We start from the raw sequence: 25,426 nt of genomic DNA on the forward strand, positions 1-25,426 counted from the left end.
AAGGTATATATTTGATGAATCTTAAGATTTACTCCAAAAGTTACATATTAAAGGAATTGTGTTTCGATTTGTATTTCAACTATTCTATTTAAGCATCTTTATGATTAGTTGCTCAGGTAATAGTTTTTCCCAAGTCAGCGTACTTATTTGACCTGTGCTAGTAATTTTTTGTATATATACGACTGACACAGTTCGCCTCCGACTATTTGTTTAATCTACTAAGGTCATGTTATAACGAACATATAAACAGCATTTTTTTTTTCAAAATAATTATTTCTTTTTTTCTCTCATATTTGCGACTTCTTCACCTCAAAAACTCTCCAACCTCCCAAGAAAAACAATATAAAAAAACAAGAAAACAACCCCTTTTATATCAACTACAAGCGTCAGTACTGTCAATTTTATTTATTTATTAGTATAATCTGATTATTGTATCCAAGACTGTCGAAATCTATTGCTTCTTACAGGCTAAGGGTCAAAAAGAAAGAAAATGGCTGCGGATGACTAAGCTCTTCTTGCTGAAAGTGTTTGCTACGGGACGCCAAACAAATCGGGCTGGTTAAAGAAAATGGACTGCGAAACTTTACTGTCGATTTATCTTTAAAAAATCAGTCTAAACCAGATCCCTGCTTTTCAATGTTTGTATATATTCAAAATAATAAAGAGCTTATATTTACACACAACATATATAGTTTGTTGGTATATAGCAAAATTAGTTATTCGACTTAAATCTGGTTTAAATCGCGTTTACCTATAGCAACATTAAAATAAACTTTAAATTTCAGTGCGAACATAACAGATGCACGTTTGCTTTACTCATTGAATAAATTTACGAGTATTATATTTAAAATATAAACATGACAAAGAGAAGTCACCTTCCGCAATCAAAACATAAAAATAGCATGTCATCTATGAATAAGTGCACATTATTTTCACTTTCACTTCCTGATCAAGCTTATGTAGCCTGGCTCTCTGGCTGTATGGTTATTTCTTTTTATATATTGCAATTATTTTAAAGTAAATTTGAAACTTCTAAAACAGCACATTCTATCTGATTGCTAAACCATTCATTTATATTCGGAGACTGGGGCAATACGAGGGGCGTTCAGATACGAATGCAACTAGACCAGTTTTCATACGTGCTTAACAAACAATACCAAAATAACTATCTCAATCCTTCAAAATACTCACCATCATGTGATATACAAAGTTTCAGTCTTTTAATCCATTTTTTAAAGGCGTTTCCATAATCTTTTCGAGGTACTGTAAAATCATTTAATTTCGTGGGCATCAAATTTCGTGGTTTTGGTCAAAACGACAATTTCGTGGGGATATGAATTCGTGGATTTCAACTTTTGAACATAAAATGAATGGGAATTTTGCTTGTTCGTTGGGATTAAATTTCCAGACGCTCCTACTGAGATACTAACGCATTTAGCTATATGCCTAGATGTAAATCTTGCATCGGTAGCAATCAAATCCTTTACTTTTTCAACCATTTTTGGCGAAATTGCAGTTTTCGGACGGCGTACATGAGGTGCATATTTTACTGAATCTACACCACTTTTAAATTTCTTACACCACCGTGTGACAGATGAAAAAGAAAGTTCATTATTCCCATAAACACGACGTATTTCATTAAATATGTCTTTCGCCTGTATACCAAGAATACAGCGGTTCTTGATAGAGGACCGTATTTGGTCAGTGAAAGGAGACCGTTTCCCAACCATTTTAGCTTTCGGGTACACGAGCTAGACTGAACGGATTTAAACATGTATTGTATCATTGGAGAGCTTACACAACCTTCTATGCGATACATATGCATATTTCGTGCAAATCGTGGTTAAAGGCGAGATATTGACCTAGTTGCATTCATATTTGAACACTCCTCGTACAAATATCAATATAGAAACAACTTGCTAGAGTAACTTCCTCTGTTTATAAACTTATACCTTTTATATAAGAAATATGACAGAACAAACATAGGGACAGGAGCCAGTCTAACTTACTAGTGAGATGCTTTTTAACATCTGACAATTGACTGGAAATAAAAAAAGAAGTCATAATTTCCCTATTTGTTGACTCCACAATCTGACAATGTATCTAGTGTAATGATTTTAAATGAACTTGATTGGAGGCGTTTGGAGGGATTTTTTTTTTGCCGCCCGATCAAACATTGTCTAGTCATCAAAATACGCTTAACAGAGTCACTTGATAATTACAGTCAAACCTAGTTCTCGTATAACTTCCTGTTCAGTTATACACAATATGACATTTTTACTCGTTCGGAGCAATAATTACATGGATAAATTTATTTACTTTGTAAAATGTGTTGTCCTCTGATATTGTTACGCTTTATGAGACGTTAAAACGTTGTGACGTCTTAAAATGATTGGAATTGAGAAACTTTATACAAGCTCTGAGCAAATAGTTTAAATGTTTAGAGCGGAGAAATTCTTCATGCACCAGCTTTTCAAATAACTTAAAGTTTATGCATCCGAACATTGCAGGTCGGAACACTCATTTCTTATGAAAACAAGTATAGTGGGGTTTTCATTCACTACAATTGATAACAAAGGAATCAAAAGAAAAAGTGTGTGATATGCGTGGCTCTTGTAAACATGATTTAAATCAGATTGAATTGTTAAGTACATTATTATGGAATATGGATAATTATGTTTGTTATATATTTACAACTTTCCTACTCCAACCAATTGTGTTAACTTAAAAAGAAAAAACAACATGCACTTTTGACTAGCCTGTATAAAAATCAGTATATGATTACATATAAAATTTGGAGCAACAGATAAGTTGCGTATTTGCGTAAATACCCAAACAAATTTGCAAAATGCCCAATATAATTTTTTTTAATGCGTATCAAATCTCATATGTAGGACCAAAATACCTAATTCTCATCCAGGCAACGTATCATCGTAAATGGCCTGCCGTATTCAAGGTCTCGAACAGTTCGAAAATATCCAAATTTATTAAAATGTATACATTTTCATTGAAAATTATGACGTTTATTTCATATGAACAGCGAAAGGAAATGCGTAAAAGTTACGACAACACTGCTTAGTGATAACGGGCCGCCTGGGAACGTTCCTTAGATGGCGTCGCATTTGTTCCGTCTGGGGAACAAAATGGCCTGGAAGCAGATTTTAATGTTAAATGCAACAAAATATGTGCAGTTTATAATATAACCTTCTTTACAAATGGAAAGGAAATATAATGTTAATATAAGAAATGAATAAATCTTTTTTCGGAGTTCATGCGAAATGAACGACGGAATAGGATTGGTAAATAAAACATGAATCGCTAACTCCGGAAAAAAAAATGTCACGTCTTAAATGTATCAAGAATGCGCTGACAGTAACGCGTCTATATGCGCTATGGCGTCGAAACGGCGAAGAAAGAAAATAGCAAAAATCTTATTTTACCAACTACTTTCATAGTAGTCTGGCCTCGGCTGTGAAACAGGATGTTAAAAGATTATTTCGAGTTTTACAATGAAGAATTTTGACGAATTTTGCGCATTCCTGTGATCGTGTCAATAAAAACTTTCAAGTGAACGATGGACACTTATCTGTTGTCGCTGAAAAACTGTGTACAACACAGTAGTACAAGGGAATACACATAGTGATCGAGTATCCTTTATTTTGTTTATATCTTAGTGCTACAGTTTTGTCCGTGTTGCAAGCAAAAATATATAAGATCCCACTGAAATGCATGGATACCCAATTAATTTTGATTTTATTTAAAATCATGGAGTAACGGGTTTTGGAAAATTTTATGCAGGTTAGCCAATACGCAACCAAAACGGCTCATCCGTTGCTCTGTAGGTGATGAATAATTAGTTCATAAGTTGTTAATTACTTCTGATCATATTCAATCAATTTCCTTTTATCATAGAGTTCCGTTGGTACTAGGGTGTGTGAGGCGAGCTGAACATTCTATTTTCTTCGGTCAAGTCTGCTTCTGTTTTCCTTTGTTGCATTTTTATACTTATAGACGTTCGTTTAGTCTCTTGTAAAGATAACCCTTGTTTAACATATTTTATATCTCGTCGTAGAGAAATGGCTGTGATGTAGATTTATTTTTCGAATTAAGTTTATTGATAAATTCAATGGCCATTAAGAGCATCACACAACAGCAAAATAAACAGCAATAAAATAAAAAGAATGGCAAAATGACAATCAATAAATATGAGATCTGAAATGGAATGGAATGATATTTAAGCGTGATAGTACAAAACATAGTAATCTTATGTCGCAAAATGACGCCACTAAATGACACTTTTCTACCAAAAGTTGAAAACATGGTAAACATTCATCAGCTGATAAGCCCGTAGAAGAAAACGAGAAAAATGCTGATGATGCAATTGTCCCGGTGCATTGTTTACTGGCCATCAGAAAAGCCAATACCGGGTTAAATTGAGATGTTAAAATTATTTCAATTGCCTATAAGCTGACATTTATTTTGATTTTCTTATACTCATGGAAAGTAAACCACTTATTATTTTAGCAGGCTATAGTAAAAATTAGAATATAAGTATTTTGTGCGTTTATACGGGTAGCAAGAACTACCCACGTGGTAAATTCATCCTCTACTAGTACAGACACAGAGCGGTCTGACCAGAGGGACAGAGTGAGATAAAGCCCCCAGAACAGATAGAGAGAAATCCTTTGTAGATACAGGCCTGTCCGGCTAACTTAACCTAGCGCTTTGCGAATAGACAGTCTACCGTCTTTCCTGGGAAGAACCAGTACAGGCCTGTAGTTAGGAGGGAGACACTCAAGAGCATCTCAGAAATTCCCAGTGCCTGGACCGGGATTCGAACCCCGGACCTCTGGATTGACAGTCAAGCGTGTTACCACTAGACCACGTCCCATTTTTATACTAGTATAAACGCACAAAAATAGCATTTAATTCTTAGAGACGTGCCAAAAATTACTGTATTCTTTTGTATTTCCATGATTGTAATTATCCGTGCTTTGCAAGAAAAAAATGAGAAATAACAAACTTGTATCTAGTTACAAATTGACAGTGACATTTATAATAAGACCAAGATGTGTTAATCTGAATTAATGTAGTAGTATGAACAGTACTTTATATTGTAGGGTTAGTTAAAAGCACATAGTCCACGAAGTTTCTATGTATTTCAATAGTAAACAGTAGTCAACTGATATTATTTACACTCTAATGCAGCAGCGCCACCTGTGGAGATAACTATGTCGGATTTGTCAAAATTGTCTAAAGCAGCCTTATCTGGTAAAACCAGTTAATGTAAATAGACATGCATTTTCATGTGTCGACGAGTCGATATTGTAAGCTTATTCTTAATGATAACACAAATCGTTTGGGGAAAAAAAGCTCGAGTACAGGGTATAGATAAACGTTAAACAAGCACGGTTTAGCTGAAGTCTAGTTTATTGTGTTCACGGATTTAAAGCTTTGTTTGTGCGAGGTAAGTATTTTATATATAAAATATTTTTAAGAACCAATTATATTTCGTCACTGTATAATTTTGAATAATACGTGATCTTGGCGTTTGCCGATTATTCATTTGAAAGTTGTCATTTGCCGATAGCTCATTTGTGAAATATTAGTACTAACTGAACGAACCCGCCTAAAACGGTGACCGTGTTAGAAAAACATATTAAAAGAAATACTTTTCAATAAATGACAATAAGTAATTAGCAAATGGCAACTAGCAAACTGCAGTTGACTAGTAGCGAATGACAAATAGAAACTGACAAAATAGCATACAGCACGTGACATCTGTCATGTCTCGACTCGCAACTAGGAAAAAGGTTTTTAAAAAATTGGTAATGGCATTTAGCAAATGGCTTATAGCATTAATTTCGTAAATAACAACTGACAAATGGCAATTATTATTGGCATGTCCCAATAACAAAAGGACATTAGCAAATGAAAGATAGCAATTGGTAACTAGCATTTAGAAAATAACACGTGTTACGCCTCAACTCGTAATGTCCCAACTTGCATTCCATAATAGTCTACCAATATCTTAGGAAAATGTGACTTCTGATGGCATTTTTGTTAATGCTCGGATATTAGTATAAAAGTGTTACTTAGGATCATACATGAAATTTAAAAGGGGATGTCGCCTTCTAGGGTTCCTCATTACAGTTTAATGTGATCAAAGGTCAAATGAGTGCATTTATAAATAAACTATGCCGCTATGCACTCGTTTTATTTTCATATAACCATCTAAATTAGTTTAAATATTGTGTCTCAACGCCCTTTAGTGTTTTGTAAATAAACTGATGATAATATAAAAAATATATATCATATATATTATATTATATAGAATAATATATATCTGGGAAAAGTGGCATACGATGGCAAAGTATGTTATACTTGACATGTTTGCTAATCTTTATATGTAGACCAACTGCAGAAATATTTTTAATACTGTCGTATTCAAGGGTTATTTTAATTTTTTTTAATTTCAAGATCACAGACATGTCAAGGTCAAAACTGAACTTTTGAAAATGACTTCTAAGGTATCAAAGATAGCAAAATGGTGCGTATATTAATAATATACAAGTTTTCTAACTCCACACCTGTTTTTTCCTTTTACCGCCAAATTTTGACAGATTTGAATGAATGTTTTACACAATGTTTAATGATTATTTTATCAAAATAAAACATAAAAACAATCATAGCCTGATTTAAATTCATTCAACCGTAAGGGTAACAATAAGGTAACCCTTAAATTAAAAGTCACCTAATTACTAAATTCCAAATCACAGCAGTACACTTTGATCCTATGAATTTAATGAATATTCAGCACGCTATTTCTGCTTCGATCCTTATTATTTTTGGCTTTGTTTCTACACTCCCACTTCCTGTTCAAAACAAAAGTTGAAAACGAATCAGGTCCGTAACAATTTACACATCTGACACTTGGTTTCAGACAGGATGTCCTTGATAACATTGTGAAAACAAAGCTAGTATCTTGACACTGAAACATTAGTCATTCAGATGTTTTACAAATAAAAATGTAAAAATAAAGATATAAAAACATCAGAAAGGTTGCTTTAGAATATTTTATAATAGTAGCATTAAGGCACATTCAGTGAAATATTCCGTATTTTCATGATTACTGACAGATGATGGTTCAGCTAATCAAAATGATGAAATATGGTGGTTCGATAGTAACTAAGAGATATACAATGCGTAAAAAAACTTCCTGCATGATCAGAAGAGCATGAAGAACAGATTTGAAATTCAAAACGACGGATTTATAATAAACAAATACTGCCGATTGAATATGTCAGGCTTAGACGTCTATAGCTTGTGAAGTGGGACTATTATGGGGTTTATTTATTTTTCGGCGTGCCGTATTAAGCACGATTTTATTACCTCGTTTGACCTTATGCCGCCTGAATAATGTAACAATCGGATTGCTTGGTAAGGTATTCTCGGTATTTTCAGCCATAATGAGAGATTTTGTAAGAGTGGCGCTGATTGGAGGAAAGGCTGAAAATGCTTCACTCTGAGTCATGTGTGATACTGAGTGAAATGACAGCGTGTTCGTCATCTGTAACCTCTATAAGTACAGCACCATCGGGTTGTATGCGTACCACTTGAACAGGTGTGCGTAACCAAATATTCATCTGCTCATCCGGACATATTTCTGTTTTGTTAAGTTTTCTTGTTAAGTTATTTCTGTTTTGTTAAGTTTCCTTTCCTTAAGTTTTGTTTTTACAAAAAGGTTATTTGTTCTATACAGTCATTAACTCTTACCCTGCATTACAGCAACAATTTCTAACCAGTGCAAATCATTACTAATCTGCAACCTGTCCGATACTGTTTAAGTTTAGACTCTTAATTTTAAATTAATCTTTCCGGTGAAAACAGTACTGTACATTTTCTGAATGATAGACAAATTTGATAATAAGCTGAAGTAGGGTAAGGGTTCATGTTGCTTCCAACAATTCTAGAAATAAAGTATAGAACGTATTTCAATATTGTTTGCTTACTGTTACCATCTTTTAAGCACCAAAGGCTCAAAGTGAGCTTTTGTGATTGTTTGGTGTCCGTCGTGTGTCCCTCCACAATTTCTAAACACAGTCTTCTTCAGAACTACAGTCCTCATTTATACAAAACTTCACAGAGGCCCCTTTCAACACTGCCAAAAGATTTAAGTACAGGTTTCTGTCCATATATAACTTGTGCTTCAGTTACATCACGCCGACCATCTTTTTTAAAGATATTTCTTGTTAGCTCGACTATTCGAACAATAGGGGAACTATCCTACTCGCCCCGGCGTCGGCGTTAGCGTGAGCGTCACACAAATGTTAAAGTTTGCGTACCCGCCCCCCCCCCCCCCCCCCCCTCCAAATATTTTCAAAGTCCATTGAGATATTGCTTTCGTATTTTCCATACTTGTTTACCATTATGACCCCAGTCTGTAAAAAGGAGGAGGCAACTCTATCGAGCATTTTGACTGAATTATGGCCCCTTTTCGACTTAGAATAATGTTAAATTTTGCGTACCACCCCAAATATTTTCAAAGTCCATTGAGATATTGCTTTCATATTTTGCATACTTGTTAACCATCATGACCCCAGTCTGTAAAAAGGAGGAAGCAGCTCTATCAAGCATTTTGACTGAATTATGGCCCCTTTTCGACCCTAGAATATGCTTATGGAATGTTAATGTTTTACTCATAGCTTATATTATACTATCAAGCACTGAGAATAGTTGAGCACGCTGTCCACTGACAGCTCTTGTTGTTATATAAGCGTAAGAAGTTATTTTTATATAAGGGTAATTCATTCAAGCATTCCGCACTGAATTTAATTGACAATATATCTATTTTACACGTTTAAGGCTACAATAGCGTTAGCTCACATTTGTTTCATTTTATAACCTCAGTAGGTTCCTTCGTGATACATTGGTACGTTTGCTCTACCCAGTTCTATCATCGACCAATCACTGGAAATCTAAAGGTATTGTAACAGGAAAACAAACATGCTTTACCCCTTTTACAGTTATAAAGACCATGCTAATAACATTCGATATACTTTCAAATTAACTGACAATTATTAAGCCTGTTTGAAGTTAAGCATCTATAGAACCAACATAAACAAATAGTTACAACATTGTAGACATTGAAAACACTTGAAGGATGGTTACCAGTTCTTATAATGGCCTAATGTTAATGTGCAAAGAAATATTTTTTTTTAGCTGATTCAAAAATATGAAGAGTACCATTTTCATGCTAATGGAATGGAAACGAACTTAACATTTGCGGTTATCTAATATCTATATTTAAACTTTGATATCGCTTAATTTTTGTACATAGATATTATTTCTAAACGCCCCCACATTCCTGAAATTACTACAGCACATGCGTAAACCACTGGAATAACAACATAGACCATTTTAGATAATGCTTGAGAGAATTTGCACATTTCATACTATCTCACAAACAGATTTAATCAAACCGAGTTTGCTATTTTTGTCGTCCTTGAGTTCTATTCTTCCGAAGGAATCTTTAGATCTGTCAACAGTTAGTACATGTTCGCTAGAGCTCGACGGGACAAGCAAAATGTGTTCGCGATATCAGTAGTACAAGCCAACACGAAGTATACATTATATAGACCTGACGATGAGTTCGAGCCAAAAGTAGTAGGCGAATAATCCGAAATCGAGCAAACGAAGTTTGACTGATCTAGTCTTTATAAAATACGCGCCCTAGAATTTTTTTACCTGTACTGTTCATACAGACAATTATACAGGCAATCAACCAGCCTTTTTGGAAATTGTTAGCCTGGAAACGGAAGTTTTAGAAACATGAGAAATATAGCTTTCATAAATGAACAAAATATCAGAGCATACGAAAGATTAAGCTCATTCTATAGAAATAACTTTAGTCGTTTTGGATTTTGCCAGTCTCAAATGCAATAAATCTACACGAAGTAATTTATTTTACTTCTGAAGTTCATAATCATAATTATCACCGAAGAATTACAAGTTTATATTAAAAAGTAGCAAAAATGGCGAAAATCTGAAGTTTAGAACAAAATGCACTTATTGACCTTTGACCTTGTGCTGTGACCTTACTATGACCCTTAGAAGGCGATAGCTCCCGTTAAACTTTTCCAATTTTTATAAAGTTAACAATGAACATGGCTGTCGGGCATTAACAAAAAATGCCATCAAAGGCAATTTCTAGGCCTCGTTTTTGGATATATAGGCAGACTATAATTACAAATGTATTCAGCCATCGGACTTCGTTCTTATTATCAAAATGTTTTACCTCTTCCTCAACTTACATATCTGCGAAACTACGATATCTTATTTTACAAGTTTAAAATTAAACAGTATGCATAGGTACGTGGATATTCAATATCAGCGTACAATGAGGAAGTTTATTTGATTACTTGATAAAATTGTAGGTTAGGCCTCACCAAATTAAAAGGTTGTTCATTGGATTTGCCGCTCGTATATTTCAGAAACACAAAAAAATATTTATGTTTTTTGTTTTTGGCTTGCGCTCGCCCCATTGAAAAAAATCAAGCCAAAATATTTTGGTGCGCTACTTTTTACGAACGTAGCTTATTCCAGTCTCAGATTTTTCTCAAATGAATTTTAATCAAAATAAATACATACTACGCGCACATCGTCTATAATGTATCATAACAATTATATTTATATTTAGTTGCGTTAAAATTATTTCCCCTTTACGCAGTTACTCCATTTTCTTCAAATGTTTACCAAATAACATGCTACAAAAATTGAAAGCTGGATGAAGAAAAACATACTAATTTATTTGATAACATCAATCTACATTATTTTGGTAAGGGTAAATACTTATTGATGCATGTCACTTATCTGTTTTCTGTTCTTCCTGTCCAAATGATCAGCATTTGCATACGAAAGTTGGTGGGGTAAGGAATTTACATTATGAGTTGTTTTCAGACCAGTTTCGATTTTCAAATTTTCCAATCATTTAGTAGACTAATGTTAATGCTTGTTAATCTCCATTCCAGTCCTTAATTGAGATTTTGTTTCAACAAATTTCAGATGTTATGGAAGTTTAAAGTTAGGAAAAGAAGTGTTCATAAGACATCATGCTCGACTTTTCTGAATCAGAGCTTTGCCAGTAAAAGGGACATAATAGTCAGAAGCTTTGAAAGTAACAGAGCTATTGGTCATTATATAAAACTTAAACAAAAATAGTCTATGTTAAAAAGGGACATAACTCTGTCTAAATTCAGAGTTAAGAGTATTGTTTCTCGTGGTGTAAACTTTGACAGTAAATAACTATTCTAAGTTTCAAATCAAAAGCTTTAATAGATCTAGTAACACTTACAGAGATATTTGATGTATCAAAAACCTTGTAAAGTCAGCTAAAAATGCTACATTTTCATAGCAGTAAATATTCAAGTTACGTATGTATGTGATAAGTATGGTTTTGATATTTGTCTTTGTTTTTAAGGTTATGCATTGTTGTTTATTACATATTTTCTAACAGCATTTCAAAAGCATACATTTTTTTATTACACTGTACTGTCTGCCAATGTTATTACCTTTTTTCATGAGTTCGCGTTGTTGTGCGTCTGCAGGTAAGATTTTCTCAATCCCTGGGGAATTATTTTTTAATGTAAAAGGGCTATATACATTCTATTTTAAGGTTTTTATTAGTCAGTCGAGAGTCAAATGAAGACAAATATATTTCTTCGCTCTTCGTTCGCTCCTGATTTTCTCAAAAACTAAAACAAATATTTAAATTGATTTTTCGCTCGCCGCCTCAATTTTTTTCAGAAAAAAATCCGATGAACAACTTTTCAATTTGGTGTGGCTTTATAAGGTTTTTAATTCAGAATATAGAAAGGATCAGATAAAAAGTGAGTTGTAATTTACTTTATCCCAACAAAACTAAATCGAGAAGAACGTAAAGTTTATCACTTATTTATTAATTGTAAATATTTTGGCATGAAAAATGGACTTTGCTAAGTCAAATTGAATTTTCAAAAACATCAATAAGCATGATGATGCAGTGTAAATGCTTCCGGTATGATAACAAATAAAGTTTAAGTAAAGCGACTGAATTCAATATTTGCACAGATGGAACATTTTTTGTGTGTTTCTTTCCATTTATTTATCTGGGTACTGTAACAGTACACATTTAATTTATGAATTGTGGATTTGTCGTCTGGTTTTTGTGATTGAAAGAAAAAAAAATGTTCTTTTAATTTCATGTCCTTAAAGTGTTATCAATTAGATCCCAGCAACGCCAGACGAAACGTGCAGCGAAATGACTTATAAATGTTTTTGTTGCAAGCACTTAAGATTTTGAAAGCAGTGGTTGTATATTTAAACGTTCTTCCGTGTCACGAACATTATATTGATTTTCCTCACAAGTCCTTTAAACAATCAGGAAGACAGTTGTACAGACAGGTCACAGAGACCACGAGTATGTAGATGTCAGTCGAATCTATCAGACAAGGTGTTGTACTTATTTAATAACATTCTTCAGTTCTTGGTTACAAGCTATATGTTAAGGCAAATGTATAAACGGTAGCAAAGCTGCTAGCTACATAAGATATTGCATTGTTCAAACATGCTTCCAATAGATAAAAATCTTGAATAATCTATCCCATTTCGGATGTACCATAAAACAAGTCTTTCAAAAGAATAACTGACATAGATTTTACATTTAATAAGCGAGTAGGAGATGTACAACGCTAAGCATTTCTGAGTAACTATGTTGATGTTTTCCATTTTTCTATCTTCTGAATCTTCCCGCCTACTGTAGGTATGCACCAGCGTCTTTGTAGTATTTTAATCACATGGTTCCTAAAAGAACTAAACATTAAATGTTAATAAACAAAACACCTTTCTAAATCTGCATCAGTTATTCAAATTATATTGAGAGCAGTCATTCTGGGCCATCCTGTCAATCTGCTTTGGCCAAAACATCCCTTATTCAAAGCATAAAATATCAATTCACCAGATTACTTGAGCGCAAGAAAAACAGGGATGAGCCATATTTATTCGGAGAGCAACTGAAAATGGGTAAGGACCATTTCTGTCAACCCGTTTACGATCAATGCAAAGTTTTAGACTGGTACATGCGGAACACTGATGTTTCCCAAGAACTTAATACGATATAAGGTGTTGTGGTTGCCGCGGAACAAGCATGTAGTTCTGTGCGTCCCAAAGATGAAGGATACAATGTTAAAACTGAAGTAGACTTTTCGGGTATACAGTCTTCAGCTTCGACCAAATTACAGGATTAGCACAAGGCAATAAAAGAGCTAGCAAAGGACAAGTACATTTCTTTTTCTTCCTACATTTTTAAGGAAGGCTACAATGATATTGAAACGTTCAGAATATGACAAATGGATACACCGGGTACAAATGGAAGCTAGGCTGTATGCTTTTTTGTGATAAACAATAAGGTTAATTTTCTTAACAGCAAAATAAACATTAATATCCTACCAAAACAATTATACCTTTAATGCATCCCTAAGGTCCATAAAGACGGCAACCAATTAAGATGTATTGTAGACTTCTCTGGTTCTATTACCAGGAATTCAGCAGACAATCTTGAGCCATTAATATGACGTGACATGTTCAAAACTCCCAAAAATATCAGATTCACTCATCAAAATTGAAGAGGATGAGACGTTCACACCAGGTAATGTTGTATCCCTGTTCACTAATACTCTGATGAACTAGGCGTTGCAATTCAAACGAAGTCGATTACAGAACTTACGAGAAGTGTTCGAAAAGTATTGTGTATTGAGGTTTGAAACCTTGAAAACTGATGGAAACGTGCTTGTTGTCATTTCATGTCTTCAAAATACTCCCCGTGGTGAGAAATGCATAATTTTAGTCTATGGATCCATTTCCGGAAAGCGTAACGGTAGGCTGATTTTGGTATACTACGGAGGTACTGATGGACAGCAGAACCGAGAGCTGGTCGCGATCGATATCTGCGAACAGAAAGGAAGTTTTTCAGTTTTGGAAACAGAAAGAAGTCTCATGGCTACAGTGGTCAACGACTGTCCAAACTGAAATGGCGACAACTCTGTAAAACGGTTATTAAATGGATACTTGTATATACAAAGTAGATATTGAATACAGGTAATCGGCTGTATACACATCGGCGTGAAATTCCTCGTAGAAATGGCATGTCATCACAATACACAATACTTTTCGAACACTCCTCCTATGTTGATGTAAAAATGGTAGGGTACCTTTTCCGAACACATTTATCGTAAGAAATGAGGATAGACCAGTTAAAGTTCTCGTTTACCGAAAGAAGACACTCTAATCAACACGGCCCATATATCTCCTACCACTATCTCTAACACCAACTAGAAAATAGGCGTGTAAAAAGCTTTTGTTGAAGTGTTAGAACGCCACAAGACACAGTAACATTCAGTTATTTCGGAAAGATGGATCACCGAATGTTTACCGGACACTGCAATATAGGAAGCTGTAACACATCAACTCGTCAACGTTTTCAACCACGTAAACGTCGTATTAATATGATTTCTAACATTAAAATAAATTTGATAGATACAGGGTTATTTCAACAATCTAAACCAAAAGGCATGTTTTAAAATAGTTTGAGGGGCCTCCGTGGCCGAGTGGTTAAAGTCGCTGACTTCAAATCACTTGTCCCTCATCAATGTTGGTTCGAGCCTCACTCGAGGCATTGCATTCTTCATGTGAGGAAGCCATCCAGCTGGTTTACGGAAGGTCGGTGGTTCTACCCGGGTGCCCGCTCGTGATGAAATAATGCACGAAGGGGCATCTGGGGTCTTCCTCCACCATCAAAGCTGGAAAGTCGCCATATGACCAGTAAATTTGTGTCGGTGCGACATTGAACCCAACAAAATAAATAGATAAATAAAATAATTTGTAGCTTCGGAATATTATGTACAAATGTATTTTCAGTTTATCCTGATTGTGTTACTAAGATACGTAAAGACAGGTAATAATGTTATTTTACAAACTTGCATATCTGATGAATTTCGGCTAAATATATAATTTTCAATGTACATGTAGATCTTTGAAAAATATAAAACATTATTTTTATGTTCATATGACCTCTTAGGCAAATTATGTTCATTAAATTTGTACATATGCTCAAATTACTCAATCTTGATTGGAAACCCAGGACAATTAAATTCTAAAAATATCTCCAATGAAGTTCTAACATGTATTAAGCAGTCAGCGATTCAGAACACAAATAAGGTAGGATGATCGTTTGCTAAACTTTCGACCAAATCCTTTACTTGATACAAATTTGATAAACCACTTGTTATTTCAGCTGGCTCACCAGCAAGACATTCGAGGGTCTTTTAAAGCATACATATTTTGGTAAAAGGATTACCAAGAAAGAAGAATGACAAACGTGCTATAATGAAATGATGTGCATCTAGAATATAACGTCACAGAATGTTAAAACACACCACAACGTCGTTCTTCCTGTTGGTGTTTCTATCTCTGCGTACACGTACAACGCTTGGATATTCCAAAGTACTTTACAAGGACAGTTCGGATTTTTCTTGCAATTTCAGTATCAGCACTTTGAAACTAGTCATACACAATGGTTTCATAGAAGAAAAGGTTATAAACTGTTTAAGAACTTATAATACTGCAGAAACACTAGTAGATATTAACAGTAGATTAAAGGCTATTCCGGAATATATAAATATACTAGACAGGCTTACACATTTGGAATTACCACACAATGAAATAACCGCAGTTTCTTTTAATGCGTCAGAGCATATTTGTAAAAACTTGAAACATCTTGTTCTTGATCACAACGATATTAAATTATTACGACCAGGAAATCTTGATTGCTTAGAATCTCTAGAGACAATTTCGCTTGCAAACAATAACTTACAAGTCATTGAGAATGGGACATTTAATGTCAAGTTAAAGGCGTTAGGACACATCAACCTTGTTAATAACAATCTGACATCTGTTGACACCAGTTTGATTAGCAAACTCTTATTGTCAAAAAATACAAACACTAGAGTGAATGCCTCATTCGATAGAATAACTGGAATTACAAATTCAGTAAATATCACCATAGAACATTTTTCAAATTTAACCCAGATTTACATTGTTCTTACGCATAACAATATGACGACATTTGGCATAGAACATTATTTCAAAATTTTTAATATTACACACCCATTTCCTCAGCTGCTAAATTTGTGGAACAGTGGATTTGATACACGTTTTAATCCGTTTATTTGTGATTGTGCGCTCTTTCCTTTAGCCTTCGCACTGAAGAAATTTCATGACATGGATCCAGATAATCCTGTATTTTCAACGACGTGTGGAAGTCCTAAACGTTTTGAAGGAATGCTGGTTCGCAAGGTACCAGCTGACCAGTTTAACTGCTCAGTTACTCAAGACTGTCCAGAATCTTGCACTTGTACTAAAACTGTCGCCATTGGCCTTATTTCCGTCGATTGCAGTGATCAGTACCATGCAGATGACCTACCTACAACATGTCCAGTCGCAGACAATTTAAACATTAATATCAAATCGCATGATGTGACTAGAATATCCTTTAGAGAATATCTGCGCAATGTGACAGTTTTTGATGTCGCAAATTGTTTCATTGCCGATATAGATCCATCATTCGTTGATATGCTGGAAGGCACCAAAAATAAATCGATATACTTACAAGATAATTATTTGAAAACTATTCCAAAAACATTTCAGAACGTTAATTTTAGTGAAGGACAAGTTTTAACCATAGATGGAAATCAATTCAGCTGCGACTGCCATACATTATGGATGAAACAATGGCTTCTGTCAAACAAAAATCACATTTATCACCAAGATAAAATATTATGTGAAACTGGACCTGGCCAAGGTAAGCCAATGGTTGAAGTACCAGACAGTGACTTTGTTTGTCAAACAAGTCTTCCATTCCTTGATATATTATTAATTTCCGCTGGATCACTGTTAGTTTTTATCATATTAGTTTTGTTTGTTTTGTTTGTTTTGGGTTTAACGCCATTTTTCAACAGTATTTCAGTTATGTAACGGCGGGCAGTTAACCTAACCAGTTTTCCTGGATTCTGTACCAGTACAAACCTGTTCTCCGCAAGTAACTGCCAACTTCCTCACATGAATCAGAGGTGGAGGACTAATGATGTCAGACACAATCGTTTATCAAATAGTAGGAGAAATTACGCCCGCGCCAAGGTCGAACTCACGGTTGGCCGATCGTTGACCAAACGTCTTACCTACTTAGTAAGCTGGCGGGTTTTTATCATATTAGTATCAGTCACTTTCTGCAAAAGAAACAGCATCCAAATTTTTATGATATCAAATTTTGACATCTGTAGATACTGTTTCCGGAAGAGAAAACATCGGCGTTTACGTTATGATATCTTTATACCACATTCATGTGAAGACGACGATATAATAGAAGTTGTTGCAAATTATCTGAAACATCATGATCCGCCCTATAAAGTGTGCATTGGTGAGAGAAACTTTGAACCTGGCAAAACAATATCTGAAAACATACTTGTTGCAATAGAATCTAGTCATACGACTTTACTCGTCATCTCGAACAACTTTCTAAGAAGTGCTTGGTGCAACATGGAATTCCGAGAGGCCCATATGAGATTCCTGAGGGACAGAAATATAAATATGGTGCTAATTATCTTAGAAGATCTGGATGCGTCACTTGTTTACAAGGAATTGAAACTATACTTGGAAACGCATGTGTACATTAAATACAGTGACAAACATTTTTGGGCAAAACTTTTGCAGAGCCTTCCAATAATGATTCCAAACGATCCTACACGTGACGAAACATCGCCGCTAATTTCAGAGTAGTCTATTTGTAAATTCTGTCAATTTTAGTTATGATATCTGGTTATAGCTGAAAGAGAGATACCTCCATGTGTCACTGTCGCAAAAAGTACATAAACATTAATATTGGTGACAGACGAACTTGAAAAAAGCATGACCTAAAATGCAGCTTGAATAATATATGCAGCCCGAAGAGCTGTGCTGAGAAAAACTTTGAACAATGATAAAGCTGTGTCTGTAAACATAGTAAATGGGTGTGAAACTAATTATACGAATTAACTTGTCATCTCAAGAAGTTTCTAAGAAGTACTTGGTGCAACATGAAATTCGGAGAAGACTACAAGAAATTCTTTAGGGACAAAATGTCTTTTTAGTAGAATGACAATGACTTCAGTTGATTCTAGAAATGCATTTATCCTTTAATTTATGTTACGTAATTTTGTAGAAAACAGAACCTATCATTGTGTCATCTCTTGAGATGGAACAATTAGAATGGGTAAGTCACACTTGACTGAGTATTGACCTTGAAAGCTGTTGTCATTACTAGCTGGCCAATCATACTCCGTGACCTTAGAAATAACCTATGACGTTTAAATTATTCTTTCCTAATTGAGGCGACTCTCTGGCTAAACGCGCTCTGCAGATTACACATTACTAAACCCGGGGATGGAAAAGTGGAGTTGTTGAAACAGGTCAAACATCTCATTTGTCACAAAGGTTAACATACGTCGTTACCTTCGAATGCATGTTTAATAATGTGAGAACAAACCCCATTGCGACCCTCTCATTGTGCACAACAAATTCATGAATCGAATGCCCAGATTTAGGACAGATACTACTAAATTACAGCCATGAATTACTTGATTAATGACCGCTAAATGTGTTGTGTGCGAGGTCGAAGACTGTTAGCGCATCAAATCACGGCGGCCCAAATCACTAGCAAATTAGAATCCCATCACCAGCTATTGAAGGGATGAACATTTTTCAAAAAGTAACTGATTAAAACCAAACACCTGCGTATACGTAATATCCATTTTACATGTTAGAAAAAAAAGCACCAAGTTCCGTAAAATATCCACTATTCACTTTTAATTGTCCGCTATATCATCTCTATAAACTTCTCAAAAAATCTACACGCGTGTACGATTTTCCAATAACACGTGGACATTACGAGTTTAAATCGGGTCAACGTGTACAGCCAGTGTTTCTTAATTGTCGTATTTACTCAACTAAAAGTGGTAACGGATTTACTTTGTTGTTGGATTCAACAACTTATTTTAGCGTAATTACTGTGGAAATAGCGGACTTGACATTTTTTCAGGCAGTAGAAAACAACATAGATCTTTTTTTTCAAAATTTTAGTGTTTTTTTTTTTTTTTTTTTGTTGTTTTTTTTTTTTTTGGTGCAGATATAAACGCCCTCTTGGTGCAAATGTAACGCCCCCGGGGCGCTTAAATGGGGGTTATGGAATGCCAATAAGGTAGAATGGTCTTGTCATTGCGTCCAATCCTAGTGTTCCACACACTGATGACCAATATTTAAAGAAGAAATTGCAACCAAAATTTACAAGATGATCATTATATATTTATATAGATGTGCCCTAGAAGGAACTTTTGGTATGCTTAAACTTGTTTAAAGTAAAGAATGTGTTTGTCTCAAACAACACAGTACAGACAAAATAGTGATAAAAATGGCAGACGTTTATTTGAAACATTTTTGCACGAATGTGATTCAATGACCAACTAGTTTCAGTTTTCACGTAAAATTGCATTTGTTACTTACATTACTTCGTAATGCATCATCATGTTAGAAACAGAATCAACGTGACTATATTTAACGTTACCAAACTTATTAACAGACTCGTATACCTATTTATACACTTAAATGACATACCACATTTGTATAAAATTACTATCAAAGCATCAATAACATTAAATTAATTGCAACAAAAGGACTTTCTTTGCACTGATGAATTTTGTAAGACACTTCAGAAATATCATTATGTGCCTGGTTCATTTTCTTGTCAAATAGTGTATTATATGTTACATACTTTGTCTTGTATAATCGTGTTATTGGTGTCATTTAATATAAATGTATTGTACACTATGATGTACATCTACTGCTATTTCGCCAGTTTAGATAAATCAGAAATTTATTAGTCCCCTACCGGTTGAAAACCAGTTTCGATGACCATAGGAATGCGCTTTTCCATCCGTCATTCTGTCATCCCGTCCGTCCTCAATTTCGTGTCCAGTCTGTAATTCTGTTATTCATTAAGAGATTTTAATATTACTTGGCACAAATGTTTCCCATGATGAGGCAACGTGTCATGCGAAAAGCCCGGACACCTAGCTTAAAAGTCAAGGTGACAGTTGGTAGTCAAAGGTCAAGACGGTTTATTTTCCTGTCTGGTCCATAACTCTGTTATCCATCAAGAGATTAAAATATTACGTGGCATATATGTTTCCCATGATGAGGTGACGTGTTATGCACAAACCCAGAATCCTAGCTTAAAGGTCAAGGTCACACTTGGAGATCAAAGGTCAGTGCAATTTTTTACTGTTCGGTCTATAACTTTGTCGTGCAAAACAAGATTTAAATAGCAGTTGACACAAATATTTCCCAGGATGAGACAACGTGTTATGCGCAAAACTCGAGCCTTAGCTGAAAGGTCAAGGTCACACTTGGAAGTCAGTGGCCAAAAGGACTGTCAAGTCTGTAACTCAACAATTCTTATAAGGATTTTAATATTACTCGGCAGATATGTTCACCATTATGAGACGAAGAATTGTCATCTGCAAGAAACAGGTCCCTAGATCTAAGGTCAAGGTCACACAGGTCAAAGGTCAGATACAAGAATGACTTTGTCCGGAGCATTTCTTCTTCATACATGGAGGGATTTTGGTGTGACTTGGCACAAAAGTTGTTGATCGGATTTTCCGCTCGTATATTTTCAGAAACACAAAAAAATATTTATTTTATTTTTTTGTTTTTGGCTTGCGCTCGCCCCATTGAAAAAAATCAAGCCAAAATTTTTTGGTGCGCTACTTTTTACGGACGTAAAAGTGTATAAATGCTTATAAATTCCACTCTCAGATTGTTCTCAAATGAATTTTAATCAAAATGAATACATACTACGCACACATCGTCTATAATATATAATAACACTTATATTTATATTTAGTTGCGTTAAAGTTATTTCCCTTACGCCATTTTCTTCAAATGTTTAACAAATAACATGTAGAGACCGTACCATAGCTCTTCGCAGTCTTTTTCAAAAAGCGGTTTTTACAAGAGCACCGGTTACGATTATAAATGTAAACATCGGACTTTGTCTATAAATTATTTGAATGAATAAATGATCATCGATCTTAGTCATAATACTGATTGACAGTGAATGCTAATGACTCCATGTGTTGCAGAAAGGTATTTAGTTTGTAACTGTTATTTCCTATCTATTGATATACATGTACTGTCCAAACTGGTAAAGTAATTGCTTATATTTGTACAAAGCCCACTGATTAAAAGGCAAATATGTAAGATTCAGTGTAAGTTATATTTCACTGGTAATACTCTAAAAAACACGTCAGAGAGATTTGGGCAGTTAATTATATTTTTTCTTTACACGAAAATTGCCGTAAGGTAACAAAGCGAATACGCCGATAATCCGGAGTACGCCAATTATGTGTTATTGTCACAAAATGTTCCAGTTCATGTAATGTAATCGGTGCACTTAAACTGCCTAGTTATAGCTACAGTAACTGCTGTTATAGGGAAGTGGTAGAGTGTAGTGGTAGAGTGTCTGCCTTACATGTGAGAGGTCCTGGGTTCGAGTCCCAGTTAGAGCCTAACAATTTTCATTCTGCTACAGCATCTTTTTGCTATTAAAGGACTGTTCCAGTTGTTTTATATTTTAGCACACAGTATCATGGATCATTATTTAGAAATCCAGATCATAGTTGAATGTTAAATCAAATGCATTTCATTGAAAGCTGGACGAAGAAAAACATACTAATTTATTTGATAACATCAATCTACATTATTTTGGTAAGGGTAAATACTTAAATTGATGCATGTCACTTATCTGTTTTCTGATTCTCCATGTCCAACTGATCAGCATTTGCATACGAAAGTTGGTGGGGTAAGGAATTTACATTATGAGTTGTTTTCAGACCAGTTTCGATTTTCAAATTTTCCAATCATTTAGTAGACTAATGTTAATGCTTATTAATCTCCATTTCAGTCCTTAATTGAGACTTTGTTTTAACAAATTTAATATGTTATAGAACTTTAAAGTTAGAAAGGAGCTATTCATAAGACATCATGCTCGACTTTTCTGAATCAGAGCTTTGCCAGTAAAAGGGGCATAATAGTCAGAAGCTTTGAAAGTAACAGAGCTATTGGTCATTATATTAAACTTGAACAAAAATATTCTATGTTAAAAAGGGACATAACTCTGTCTAAATTCAGAGTTAAGAGTATTGTTTCTCGTGGTGTAAACTTTGACAGTAAATAACTATTCTAAATTTCAAATCAAAAGCTTTAATAGATCTAGTAACACTTACAGAGATATTTGATGTATCAAAAACTTTGTAAAGTCAGCTAAAAATGCTACATTTTCATAGCAGTAAATATTCAAGTCACATATGTATGTGATAAGTATGCTTTAAGGTTATACATTGTTGTTTATTACATATTTTCTAACAGCATTTTCAAAAGCATACATTATTTGATTACACTGTACTGTCTGCCAATGTTATTACCTTTTTTCGCGTTGTTTAGCGTCTGCAGGTAAGATTTTCTTAATCCATGGGGAAATATTTTTTAATGTAAAAGGACTATACATTCTATTTTAAGGTTTTTATTAGTCAGTCGAGAGCCAAAAGAAGACAAATATATTTCTTCACTCTTCGCTCGCTCCTGATTTTCTCAAAAACCAAAACAAATATTTAAATTATTTTTTCGCTCGCCACCTCAATTTTTTTCAGAAAAAAAATCCGATGAACAACTTTTCAATTTGGTGTGGCTTATAAGGTATTTAATTCAGAATATGGAAAGGATCAGATAAAAAGTGAGTTGTATTTTACTTTATCCCAACAAAACAAAATCGAGAAGAACGTAAAGTCTATCACTTATTTATTAATTGTAAATATTTTGGCATGAAAAAATGGACTTTGCAAAGTCAAATTGAATTTTCAACAAAAACTTTATTTAATTTTGAAAACACAAAAACATCAATAAGCATGATGATGCAGTGTAAATGCTTCCGGTATGACAAGAAATAAAGTTTAAGTAAAGCGAATGAATTCGATATTTGCACAGAAGGAACATTTTTTGTGTGTTTTTTTTCCATTTAATGATCTGGGTACTGTAAAAGTACACATTTAATTTATGAATTGTGGATTTGTCGTCTGGTTTTCGTGATTGAAAGAAAAAAACAAACAACAAACAAATGTACTTTTAATTTCATGTCCTTAAAGTGTTATCAGTTAGATCCCAGCAACGTCAGACGAAACGTGCAACGAAATGACTTATATAGATGTTCTTGTTGCAAGCACTTAAGATTTTGAAAACAGTGGTTGTATATTTAAACGTTCTTCCGTGTCACGAACATTACATTGATTTTCATCACAAGTCCTTTAAACAATCAGGAAGACAGTTGTACAGCCAGGTCACAGAGACCGCGAGTATGTAGATATCAGTCGAATCTATTGGAAAGGTGTTGTACTTATTTAATAACATTCTTCAATTCTTGGTTACAAGCTATATGCTAAGGCAAATGTATAAACGGTAGCAAAGCTGCTGGCTACATAAGATATTGCATTGTTCAAACATACTTTCAATAGATAAAAATCTTGAATAATCTATCCCGTTTCGGATGTACGATAAAACAAGTCTTTCAAAAGAATAACTGACATATAGATTTACATTTAATAAGCGAGTAGGAGATGTACAACGCGTCCCAAAGTTTTGCAATTATTGGCCTTTGGCCATGTTTGGTGACCCATATTTTGTTCCCAACCTTTCTGACAGGTTCAAAATAATGCACCCAGGTTTCATCACCTGTAACAACATCTGCAAAAAAAACTTTTATTCTCGTATTTTGGGAACATTTTTAGCAATCTTTTGGCAGTTTCAACACGTAGCCTTTTTTGGTCGTCAGTCAAAAGATGGGGTACCCACCTAGCAGAAACCTTTCAAGATTTTCTTTAAAATAAAATGAACTGTTAATAGTTAAATGCCAACAATGCGTGCAATATCGCGTACAGTATCGAGCATCATTTTGAAGAATTTCTGTGTTTTTCAAAACATTTTGGTCACACGTTGCTGTTTTTGGACGACCTCATTTTGGGGCATTTTCAAACACTCTAAACCACAATCAAATATCTTTTTCACCTGCGAACCGTCTCATAAGACACCTTACTAGACCCATAAACACGGATTATTTCGGCAAAAAGCTCTTTCAAAGAACAACCGAGTTTACTGTGAACTTTTATATATGACCGAATTTCTTCTGTATTTGTTATTCGTTTTCCTACCATTTTTGCTACAGTGGTCAACGACTGTCCAAATTGAAATAGCGACAACTCGGTAAAACGGTTATTGAATGTATACATGAATATACCCTTGTGTAGATATTGAATAGAGTAATCGGGTGTATAAACATCGGCGTGAAATTCCTCGTGGAAATGGCGTGTCACCACAATGCATAATACTTTTCGAACACTCCTCGTACTGTATGATATACTAGTACTATCAAATATTTGGTACAGATATGTCATTGCAAATCAACTCTCTGGAAGTGGTACGTGGTTGACACTCTTGAAAACATAAAAAAGGAAACACGGTATGGTACCTTTTCCGAACACACATCGTAAGAAATGAAGATAGACCAGTCAAAGTTTTCGTTTATCGAAAGAAGACACACTTATCAACACGGCCCATATATCTCCTACCACTCTCTCTAACACAAACAATGGGGTCTTTAATATTTCATTGCAATGTAGCAATATTGTCAAAGAGACTAAACTTCATGCCAGAAAATAGGCGTGTAAAAAAGCTTTTGTTGAAGTGTTTGAACGCCACAAGACACAATAACTCTCAGTTATTTCGGAAAGATGGGTCACCGAATGTATACCGGACAGACTGCGATATAGGAAGCTGTAACACATTGACACGTCAACGTTTTCAACCACGTTAACGTCATAATATGATTTCTAACTTTAAAATTACATTTGATAGATACAGAATTATTTCAACAATCTAAAACAAAAGGCATGTTTTAAAATAGTTTGTAGCTTCGGAATTTCATGTACACATGCATTTCTAATTTATCCTGATTGCGCTACTAAGATAGGTAAAGAGAGAGAGGTAATAATGTTATTTTACAAACTTACATATCTGATGAATTTCGGCTAAATATATATTTTTCGATGTAGATCTTTGAAAAATATAATACATTATTCTTATCTTCATATGACCTCTTAGGCAAATTATTTTCATTAAAGTTGTACATATGCTCAAATTACTCAATCTTGATTGGAAACTCAGGACAATTAAATTCTAAAAATATCTCCAGTGA

At 34.4% G+C, this 25,426-nt stretch overlaps 2 protein-coding genes across 2 annotated transcripts in view; both read left to right on the top strand.

Moving 5' to 3' along the window:
* The first annotated feature begins 218 nt into the window (after window positions 1-218).
* On the top strand, window positions 219-17,868 carry LOC128550030 (protein toll-like). Its single transcript, XM_053527878.1, has 3 exons — window positions 219-5,467; window positions 15,329-17,009; window positions 17,373-17,868. Exons 2-3 carry the CDS (start codon window positions 15,457-15,459, stop codon window positions 17,866-17,868), a joined length of 2,049 nt encoding a protein of 682 aa, XP_053383853.1. The 5' UTR covers window positions 219-5,467; window positions 15,329-15,456.
* LOC123562467 (protein toll-like) overlaps window positions 17,296-25,426 on the top strand; it is a 43,448-nt gene continuing 35,317 nt past the window's right edge. Inside the window, exon 1 of the mRNA XM_053527886.1 lies at window positions 17,296-21,270. The gene's annotated coding sequence lies outside the window, so the exon portion shown is untranslated. The remainder of the gene's footprint in view (window positions 21,271-25,426) is intronic.

The sequence above is a fragment of the Mercenaria mercenaria genome, chromosome 2, assembly GCF_021730395.1.
Source record: "Mercenaria mercenaria strain notata chromosome 2, MADL_Memer_1, whole genome shotgun sequence".
NCBI classification, from domain to species: Eukaryota; Metazoa; Mollusca; class Bivalvia; order Venerida; family Veneridae; genus Mercenaria; species Mercenaria mercenaria.

Excerpts from the sequence above, each read along its gene's own strand:
- LOC128550030 (XM_053527878.1), top strand. The coding sequence starts at position 15,457 with ATGTTAAAACACACCACAACGTCGTTCTTCCTGTTGGTGTTTCTATCT. Across the intron at positions 17,010-17,372 it reads GTTTTTATCATATTAGTTTT|ATACTGTTTCCGGAAGAGAA; the intron begins GTTTGTTTTGTT and ends TGACATCTGTAG.